This window comes from Grammomys surdaster, unplaced genomic scaffold (assembly GCF_004785775.1).
Source record: "Grammomys surdaster isolate TR1022 unplaced genomic scaffold, NIH_TR_1.0 277, whole genome shotgun sequence".
Classification (NCBI taxonomy): Eukaryota; Metazoa; Chordata; class Mammalia; order Rodentia; family Muridae; genus Grammomys; species Grammomys surdaster.
This window is the reverse complement of record NW_021604718.1, coordinates 1,525,857-1,536,133: the sequence shown is the minus strand read 5'-3', so window position 1 is coordinate 1,536,133 and position 10,277 is coordinate 1,525,857. Positions and strand designations below refer to the sequence as shown.

The 10,277-nt window shown below is 52.9% G+C and overlaps 1 protein-coding gene across 1 annotated transcript; it reads right to left on the bottom strand.

Moving 5' to 3' along the window:
• Window positions 1-1,346: 1,346 nt before the first annotated feature.
• On the bottom strand, window positions 1,347-6,817 carry Mln (motilin). Its single transcript, XM_028777090.1, has 2 exons — window positions 6,701-6,817; window positions 1,347-1,514 (listed from the first exon to the last, which is right to left on the bottom strand). Exons 1-2 carry the CDS (start codon window positions 6,815-6,817, stop codon window positions 1,347-1,349), a joined length of 285 nt encoding a protein of 94 aa, XP_028632923.1.
• Between the last annotated feature and the right edge of the window lie 3,460 nt (window positions 6,818-10,277).

Here is a 10,277-nt window from a genome sequence, read left to right as displayed (position 1 = left end):
GCAAAACACCATCCAACACAACTGACTCTCCAAAGAACTCTTAGTTTCCACTTCAGACAACAGTCATCTACTCTTTGCTGGGCGTTGGGGGCCAGTGCTCTATGGGGCTAACACTCAGAGCTTCAGTGAGGTTAAAAGATCCCTTAGAAGTTACTCAGCGAGCCGGGCAGTGGTGGCGCACACCTTTAATCCCAGCACTTGGGAGGCAGAGGCAGGTGGATTTCTGAGTTCGAGGCCAGCCTGGTCTACAGAGTGAGTTCCCAGGACAGCCAGGACTACACAGAGAAACCCTGTCTCGAAAAACCAAAAAAAAAAAAAAAAAAAAAGAAGTTACTCAGCAGGGGTGAATAAGGAGGCCCAGTGATCCCAGACAGAAAGCAGACCATGTTCAGGATGACAGACCCGGTCCTTGTGTTGATACTGTGTCATGTATGGGCAAAGCTGACGCCTCTCTGGGTCTGTTTCCCTCCAGCGCCAGGGGTGGGAGGTGGGAAGGGTGACAGCACATTTCCCCATCTGCCTGCTCATTTTGCTAACGTGCATACAGCTCTTTCTGAGGGTTACTCCTCCTCCCCTGCACTTTCCCTCAGCCCCAGTTTGCCCTTTGGAAATTAGGCCATTAAATAAAAGAGGCATCTCTTGGGAACGGAAGCTTTATTTGCTGGAGAGGGAGGGGTGTGCTCCCTCACAAAGGGACTTTGTTTCACACTATAGTGTGCACACACAGGCTCCTGCGTCTCGCTGGAGTGAGCAAGGCCCCCACCTCCTCTCCACAGGACCATCACGGGGCTTGCAGGAGCAAGTGCCTGCTTATGAACCTGTCTTCTCGCTGGGACCCCAGGTCCAGGGAGGAGGGCAGAGAGGTGGAAGGCTCTGGCAGAGCCTGGAAGCTCTCTGTAGCCTGGGGCAAGTCATTTAACCTCAGAGTGTCTCCATCTCCAACACCTCCTCCCCATCTCTCCTCTCCTCCCAGAGACCAGGAGAAATAATTAGTAGTGGTTTGTCAGACAAGATCCAGCTTTGCAAAAAACTAACCGGAGAAGACCTTGAACCAGGCAAGGCGGAAAGGATGTGAGATTTCAGTTTGCAGGGAAAAAAAAATCAATCCGAGGCAGGGAAACTGTTAGTGTTTGCACTTTCTTCCCGCAGTCTCTGTGGTATCTGGGAAGGTTGACGTTATATGGGGGAGGGCAGTTCTGGTGGGTAGGAAGGACACCTGGAAAGGCCCCGGGCTGGAGGCTTGGAACAAGGCGGCAGGCCACGCGCCTCGCCTCTGCTCTCGGAGGAAACACCTCACAAGAGCAAAACCCACAGCCCTCAAACCCTGCTGGGTGCCTCCTAAAATTTCAATGGCAGGGTGGTCGGCCTGGTTTAAGCCACAGAGATACCACCCTCACGTGCTTACCAAAGGGGTCCAGCGACATGGCCTCCCTCGGCAGCCCTTCCAGGGCTGCCTGGTACTTTTCCAGCTGCCTAGCGGTCATTCGCACTCCCATTTGCGCCCGCCGGAGCAGTCAGGCGTGAAATAAGCTGTTAGCCAGTGAGTGAGGCGCAGGGGTGCTAACCCCCGGGCGCCCTACAGGTGGCAGGAGGGACCTACCGTAGTACACCACTCTGCTCCACCCCACTCCTCAGGAATTCTAGTGCCTTCTCCACTTTGCCACGGGGCTGAGTCCCGCTGGGGAGGCTGGAACTGAAGGGACATGTGGGCAGTGGGCACAAACCCACCTGAACAGAATCGCCCCATGATTCTGCCAACACTGGACCCTCCCCAAGTACCAGGCTTGTCCCAAGTGATTCCAGGAAGGGGAAAACGTAAGTGTTTGCACTTTGTGGAAGAGGGGAGGGGAGGCTCCAGTGTAAATGGACCTGTGTAAATGCACAGGCCCCTGGGAAGATGTCCATGAGTATCCTGGGAAGGATGTGCTCTTGTCCTCCTGTCCCCTGAGCAACTTGGCACCAACAGTAGATCTCACTCTCAGTGCCCTCTTCCAGAGTCCCAGGGGGAAGGTCCCACACGGAGATGTCACCCACAGGCTTGAGTGAGCAGTGACACCCGAAGCTGGGCCTCCTACTGTGACTGCAGTGTGGTCTCAGGAAGCCCCCTTCTCCCTGATGTCACGCCCAAGCTCCCTATAGGGTTGTACAGCGGAGGCCCGACGGGGATTCTCCTAGACCTGATTTCTTTTTCTTTTTTTCTTTCTTTTTTCTTTTTTTTCAAGACAGGGTTTCTCTGTATAGCCCTGGCTGTCCTGGAACTCACTCTGTAGACCAGGCTGGCCTCAAACTCAGAAATCTACCTGCCTCTGCCTCCCAAGTGCTGGGATTAAAGGCGTGCGCCACCACCGCCCGGCTAGACCTGATTTCAAACCCCATCCATTTCTTTCAGTAAGACCCACATTCTTATTGTTGCCCCCTTCCCCCCCCCCCCCCGCCTCTCTCCTAAGACTGTTCTACCTGATTGGGTGGTTTCTCTAACTGGATGCCAATGGCTCCTTGCAGTTCAGAGGCTGTCCTGGCTAATTGTATGTCAACTTGACATAAGCGTTGTCTGAGAGAAGAGACCTCAATTTTAAAAAAAAAAAAAAAATGTGTCCATAAAATCTGGCTATAGGCAAGCCTGAAGGGCATTTTCTTAATTAGTGGTTGATGGAAAGGCCCCGCTCACCATGGGTGGTGCCATCCCTAGGCTGGTGGTCCTGGGTTCTGTGAGAAAACAGGTTGAGCAAGCCATGAGGAGCATGCCAGTAACTCTCCATGGCCTCTGCATCAGCTCCTGCCTCCAGGTTCCCGCCTTGACTTTCATGATGAGCAGCAATGTGGAACTGTAAGCCAAATAAACCCTTTCCACCCCACGTTCTTGGTTACAGTGTTTCATCTCTGGGAGTCGTAATCCTAAGACAGAGGCTCAGCTTCCGGCCTCACTGCCTCCGCTGGAGTCGCTAGAGTCCCGCTGGCTGCTCCAGCTCCGAGCCTGAGGCGCCAGCCCCTCTGCTCCTCCGTCCATTTCTGTGACTCTCTTTCCTCAGATCTTGCATCAGACAGAAAATCCTGTGGGGATCCATCTCGAGCCACTCTGGGTCCCGATCCCCCAACTTCCACTTCCCCCTCTCCACAATCTTCATTGTCCTCCAGTCCCCGCACCCCCACAGCCCATTCTCAAATACAGCAGTTGGGCAGCCCCCTTTAAAATAAAAATCAGACCATGTTCCTATGTTGACCAAAGCCCCCAAAGGCTCCTGTCTCAGCAGAGTGAACCCCAAGTCCAAAACATGCAGCCCTGACCCCACTCTCACCCTCCTTCCTCTGCTCTGGCCTTTCTCTCCTTATTTGTGAATAAGGCTCTTTTCTGTCCCAGGACCTTTGCACAACCAATGTTTCCTTTACCTGGATGTCTTTCCCTCGAGACATTCTTGACCACCTTTTCTTTGGGTCTTGTATTTACTAAAACATACTCAGGAGGCTGAATACACACCCCCAACCCCCAACCCTCTGCCTCTCCCTGTGTACCACACTGTTGGACTCGCTTACTTACCTGTTTGAGGCTGTTACCTCTAGTTAGTCCTCCTCTGCTCTCCCCCAAGGATAAGGGATGTTGTGTTTCCTTTGCTGTCTCCCCAGTGCCTGGAGGGGTTCATCCATCCAACCCCTGAATGAAAGAGTCTGCCTGCAACCAGCAGTTCCCAGTGCCAAGGGACCAGGCCTGGGTCTGCAAGTCCTACTCCTTTCCTGCCCAGGAAAGATGGAGAGACCACTATCTCCTGCCTCCTCTGGACCCAGTGCCCTGAGTACTCTGTCCACCATTCTCAGATGCCTGCATGGCTTTGTCTCGTTGCTGGGTCCATCTTTCTGTCCTGTGACAGAGCTCATGCCTACATGCCCTGGTTACTGTTGTGGCCTAGAACATTCCACTGCTGGCTGTCCTTGCCAGGTTGGAGAAACACATCCTATACTGTAGCTGGTCCAAGCTACTTAGTGGGTTCTTCATTTTCCCACCCTTTATCCCTTTGGTTTCACCCCCTATGCCTAGATAGGAGAGAAAGAAGGAGAGGAGAGAGAGATCCCTGAATCTAATTTCTTTCCTTTTGTTTCTTCTTTGACTATGGCTACTAACAAACCCCAGCCAACCTCCCTCAATGACCAACAATCAGCTAACCCTTCTCTCAGGGCCCTAGCAATTATACACCCTCTGAAAAGTTCCCAGAATTCCAAATGCCATGCAATCACAGAAATTATTTGCAGCTGGCAAAACCACACCTCTGCTAGAGCACGAGGCAAATCATAGCTGTTGCAGACAGTTCAAAGCAGCCCCATATCCCCACACCTGGGAGTAAAACACTCATCATATTTTTTTGTTTTTAAAAAGAAGTCAAAATTCAAAACATTCACTTCACTGTCTGCTCACTTTGGTGATTTGGGTTTCTCCTTTGGGAATGAGCTCCCGGAGGTCCATAAGTCTTGCCTGCTTGGTCTTCTGGGCCTGGCTCCATTCTCTTTCCCACAGCAGTAAACCACACTGATAACTGTGCCTTCTTCTAGCTGCCTCAACCACCCTCACCTGTCTCTGACCACCTGACCCAAACTCCCACGATCCAAACTCCCTAACTCCAAGAGAGCCTTTATTTCCTGTGCCCCCTGCGCGATGCCTCTCAGATGCCTTGAAGCCTCTCGGTGGCTTACAGCCAGGCTCGGGGTTGTCCACAACCTAGCCACTTCCAAGGCACCGTTTCTTGGTGCTTAAAAAATAGCACCCAGACAGTTACTGTTAATTAACTTAAAACGGGAGAGTAATGACTGTCCTTCATGCATATTTAAGTGTGCAAATGTGTCTTTCTTAGCAGAGAGCCTATAAAGAAGGTAGTAGACATTCTAGCCTGTGAGGGCGCCATGGGGTGGCCAGGAACTCCCAGTCCCTGGGAAGTGATTTATTAGAGGCGAAACAGGGAGATGAGTTATGGGCAGAGGAATAAGCAGTTTCTTCATAAAAATTGCGGCTTTCGGCAATTAGAAGGAAAACTACTGCGCACATTAATACAGCCCATGGGGGGTGCACATTAATGCAGCCCATTCCCGGGTGCCTTAGAGAGCTGGAGCTCCTATGAGTCATACTGTTTGAATCTAGCCCCACCCAGTCTGCAACATGCCAGCCCTCCAGTCAGATAAACCCATTGGCATCTCTGGTGACGCTTGGGGTGGTCCTGTGGCCTGCCCTGCAGGCACTAGAACAATCTGGTGATCAGGGGAAGGTGCACATACAACCTGTTCCAGAGTGTCATCTGGATTCAGCATGGCCTGTCCCATACAGGGAGGGGTGTATTCAAGGACAGGCTGGGGTAGAGCAAGCTGTCAGGTCCCTGGACAACTTCTCAGCCTTCAGCTGGGTGGGGCAGGAGAACCCCATTTCATTCTCTGTGGATTCAAGGAACCCAAATGTCTGCTCCCCTTGAATGTCCAGACTCCCCTTGAAGTGTGAAGCCAAGTGTCCCAGAAGCCAGGATGGCTTCCCTGCTTTTCCTTAGCCATACCCCCTGGAGTTCCGTTGGGCCTTGTTTTTTTGTTGTTGTTTTTTGTTTTTTGTTTTTGACTCTCTAGGGAAGGAAGGTTGTGCAGCTCACCCTGGCTATGACTCCCAGCATCCTGGTCCTCTATTCTCCCAAGGATTCAGGCTCAACTTTTCATGGCAGTCCAGGATTTCTATCCCTGAACCCCAATGCTTAGTCCCAGGGTCACTTAGAGGTAGAGATCTCCCGTGGCATTGCCACAGGGGGATTCTTTTTTTTTTTTTTTTAAAGATTTATTTATTATATATGAATACACTGTAGCTGTCTTCAGACACACCAGAAGAGGGCATCAGATCTCATTACAGATGGTTGTGAGCCACCATGTGGTTGCTGGGATTTGAACTCAGGACCTCTGGAAGAGCAGTCAGTGCTCTTAGCCATCTCTCCAGCCCCACAGGGGGATTCTTAAGACAGGATCTCTTGGCCGGGCGGTGGTGGCGCACCCCTTTAATCCCAGCATTTGGGAGGCAGAGGCAGGCAGATTTCTGAGTTCAAGGCTAGCCTGGTCTACAGAGCGAGTTCCAGGACAGCCAGTGCTACACAGAGAAACCCTGTCTCGAAAAACAAAAAACAAACAAACAAACAAACAAACAAACAAAAAAGACAGGATTTCTTGTAGTTTAGTCTCAAACTCCATTTGTAGCCAAGGTTGACCTTGAACCCCTGATCTTCCTGCCTCTACTGCCTGAGTGCTGGGATGAGCCCACTTGATGCCTTTCTTTTGTCTAAAAATGTCAGTTCTTCATCGTCTTGTGTGGGACACCTGTCTGCTCCTTGGACAGATCTACAAGTGTAGGCTCAGGGCGGTCCATGGTACCACAGAGAAGCCTGGGAAACACGTCTCCGTCTGGAGGGGTGTGAGGAGTGAGCTGCACACCGCTCTGAGTGATAATGGCGAAGGGGACAGAGGATCGCTGCTGTCTGGGTGCTCTTGCTCCTGGAACTGCAGCTAGGGTCTTACCAAAAATGCCTGGGCTTGAGAGAGCAGCAATTCCTCAGGGATTGCGTGCGTATGTGTGTGGGTAGGTGCGAGCGTGGTTGCGTGGGCACTTGCATGCGGGCGAGTGGGGGTGCACGGGTGCGTGGGTGGGTGCGTGTATGTGGGCGTGCCTGCGAGCATGCCTGCGCGCGCATCTTACCTGCATTCTCTGGAGTTCAGTCCACGTGAAGGTGGGAACGAAGGCTGCAATCTGGGAGGTCAGCATGGCAGCTGCATATACCATTAGCAAGACGACCACAGCCTTGCGGGACGCCATCCTGGAATCTTGGAGGGGAACATTGATAGAAACTTACCGCACAGTGATAGACTGCTGTGCCCCACTCTGGGGCAAGCCTGGCTTCTAGCTGTGCTATTCTGAGCCAGTGCTTGGCTTCTCTGGGTTGGCCCCAGCATCTGGATCTCCTAATGAATGCTGAGCTCCGGGTCCCAGAGTGGTGACCCCCTGATCGGCAGAGGCTGCCCAGCCTACTCATCCACTCAGGGGCTCTTTGTTAGGTGAGGTCAGATAGTGACCTAATGGGGCAGGAGGAGCCTCATTGCTTAGAAAAAGAACTCGTAAATTACCAGCAGAGCTCATAGAGCCCTACTTTCTTTAGGGTGCTGGAAGGGATAGCTCTGGGGCCACTGGCTCACGTGGGGAAGAAGACAGATTTAAAACTTCATCGCCTAAGGGCTGAGAGTAGGGCTCCTTCCTCACTGGGTGAGCACCACTGTGCCATCCGTTCTCTCTGCCTGTTGCCCTTGGGCATTAGGTGATGGAATGGCAGGCAGGAAGGTCGGGTATCTGTATTGGCAGGGATGTTCCTCAGGACTCAGGTCATGCCAGGGAGAGGGGGGCAAGGAAAATGTGGAGGTGACTTAAGGAAGAAGGCCACGGTGGCCCTGGGCTGGTGGCAGAGCCAGGCCGGGCAACAGCCTCTGGTGGCTCCTCCAGAAACAGCAGGGCTGGTGCCCCGGCATTCTGAGGCCTGGTGTTTGCCCACATCCCAGTGGACAGCAGTCTGTGGAGGAAGAGAGGGGGTCAGGTGCAGGCTACCTGATATAGTCAAGGTGACACCTGCCTCAGGGTGCTGAGCACAGGGGTGAGACTTCTGGAGGTGGGGGGAGGGGGAAGAGAGCCTCTGTGGCCCTGGGAAAAGGTTCAGGTCTAATGTTTGGCATGGATTCCACGGCAGAGGATGGTCTCCAAGCTTCTCCACATCCAGCTCGACCTAAAGAGAGACCCTCCCCTGTCCTAGCCTTTCTGCCAGGGCCTGTCTCTTCAGCTACACAGCCTGCCTTCTGTGCCCTCCCCCTCCCCCTCCCCCACCCCACTTTCTCTCCATTTTGTTCAGACTGTGAGCCCCAGAGAGCAAGGACAGCCCAAGTTTCCACTTCAACTGCATTTAATTCCCAGGCAGTCAGAGGGCACCTTCGTGGGCAGAGCCTCTGGGCCACGGTCCGTCTCTGCTGAGACTGATGTGTCCCGAGTCCCCCACGGAGGCGCTCAGACGCCTTCTCAGTCCGCTGTTCATATTTAATCCACTCCATAGGAATCGATAAAAACTTTAAATAAAAAAGGGCAAAATCCAATTGCCGTTCATTTTCCCGATCAAACTGGCAGCCCGCGTGTCACCTACATTTATTTGTCTGTGCTTTAGTGAGCAGGAAGTCGGGGGTTTAGTGTTGTGATCAGGCCAACTGCCCTCTTTCATCACTGGGGACTTCAGTTCAGCTCTGAGGGGTGAGTTCCTCCCTCCAGTACTAGTGCCTGGCTGGCTGAAAAACTCTGTGGGGTCCCCCTTGGGACCAGATTATTCATAAGCCCTGAGCAAAGCCACCGTGGTAAGCAGGGCTATTTGCCTGCTGAACCCTCCTGAGTTCCTGAACAGCCTCCGACGGGACAGCACTGCTCACTACGTCTTCCCTGCTTCTCTAGGCTGCTTGTGAACCATGAGCCTTCTAGGGCTCTGAGAGGCAGCCGGGGAACCAGATCTGAAGCCCAGTTTAGGCATGTTCGGATGGCACAAGGGCAGGAGGGGACAGCTCACCCAGAGAGTTCCGGGCCTACTAGTTCCCCCTAGCATCTGGAGCTGCTGGAGGGGAGAAGGAAATGGGGTGGGGAGTGTAGGCCCACTGCCCCACACCCACCTTCCCCATAGTTGCCTGCACCTGGGTGGGGGCCACACAGCCTGGAGGATACTCCCTGGTTGACCTGTGCTAGCCACTGTCCTGCTGGGTCCTTATATCCATCTTCTTCCCTACAGAGCCTGTTGGCCTTTGTCCACAGGGATGGGAGCTCCAGGTACGGAGCCTGGATTCCTCAGCCTCATGGAAGCCATGGCTAGGGCCATGATAACAGGGCGTCCAGAGATTTCCCGGATGTCTCTTCTGTGTGTAAGGCCTGGCTCACCCATCTCCTGTCCACTGGAAACTCAGTGTCACCAGTTCAGTATGGTAGCTAGGACTGTAAATCCAGCCCTCGGTGCCAGAGGCAGGGGGATCAGGAGCTCACACCAGCTTCAGCTGTGTGTTAGAATTTGCGATTGGCCTGGGCTGCTTGAGACTACTACTTTTAAAAAAACAAGGCCGGGCGATGGTGGCGCACGCCTTTAGTCCCGGCACTTGGGAGGCAGAGGCAGGTGGATTTCTGAGTTTGAGGCCAGCCTGGTCTACACAGAGTGAGTTCCAGGACAGCCAGGGCTACACAGAGAAACCATGTCTTGAAAAACAAACAAACAAACAAACAAACAAACAAACAAACAAACAGGTTTGCCTCCTAAATGGGGCAGCTCCATACCTGTCTGCCCAGGAAATGTGTGGCACCATAAGTGTGACTGGAGTCACACTCACTTGCCACTGCTGACTTGTGCCATTTCTACAACACACCCCACAGGCTGAGCCCCCCCATCTAAAGAATGGGAAACTGAGGCACAATTAATAATCCCACCACAAGACCTCATCTTCATTCAAGGGTCAAGGCTGGAAGTGGCTGGGCTGGAGGATGAGGTGGGGGTGAGGTGGGGCTTCTGGGGATGTAGGGAGCACACACAGGTCCAGGGAGCAGGCTGGGATGGAAGTGTCCCAGCAGACCCTGTAGGCCAACTATGGGGCTCTTAGGGCCTGAACCAAGGACCTAGACTTTGTGTTTTGTTAGGCGGCACGGAGATCCTGTGTTCACAGACAAGAACTAGGGGAACCAGGAATGTTAAACACACAGTGTTGTTCCTTCAAAGAGAGATAGATGCATGGCCTGTTTTCCACCCAGAAGGCTGGGACAGATGTGGTTAATATCCGGTGACCTCTGAGCCGTCTGTAAGACTAGGCCACACTGGCTTCCCCAGACCCTGACCATGAGCTGTTTCCCTAGAGCCTGCTTTCCTGGTTTATCTACAGAACTCGTCTTTATGGGCGATGTCACGTGTACTTTACACGAGTGTCGACACAGTCGTCTTAGCTTCGTTGTGCACGCGGGACTGAGTTCATTATCACCAGGAAACGGTTCCCAACTTGTGCTGTGCTTAAATATACCTGAAATAGACCGCCTGCTGTCAGACTCTCAAAGCACTGGGTCCCAATGAACAGGAATTCCTCCTTGCCTCTTGAGAATCGGCAGAGGCACTCTGCTGGCCGTGGCGTTCGCAGAGACCGTCACCGGATCGGGAATCCTGTGGCCGTTCATAGCGTCTGTTCAGTTTTTGTTTGTCTTGCCATGTAGCTCAGGCTAGCTTTGGATA

Bases quoted from the DNA above. Each gene is read 5' to 3' on its own strand.
- Mln (XM_028777090.1), bottom strand. From the start codon at position 6,817: ATGGCGTCCCGCAAGGCTGTGGTCGTCTTGCTAATGGTATATGCAGCT. The intron at 1,515-6,700 runs GTAAGATGCGCG...TTTCACGCCTGA, and splicing joins CTGAACTCCAGAGAATGCAG to CTGCTCCGGCGGGCGCAAAT.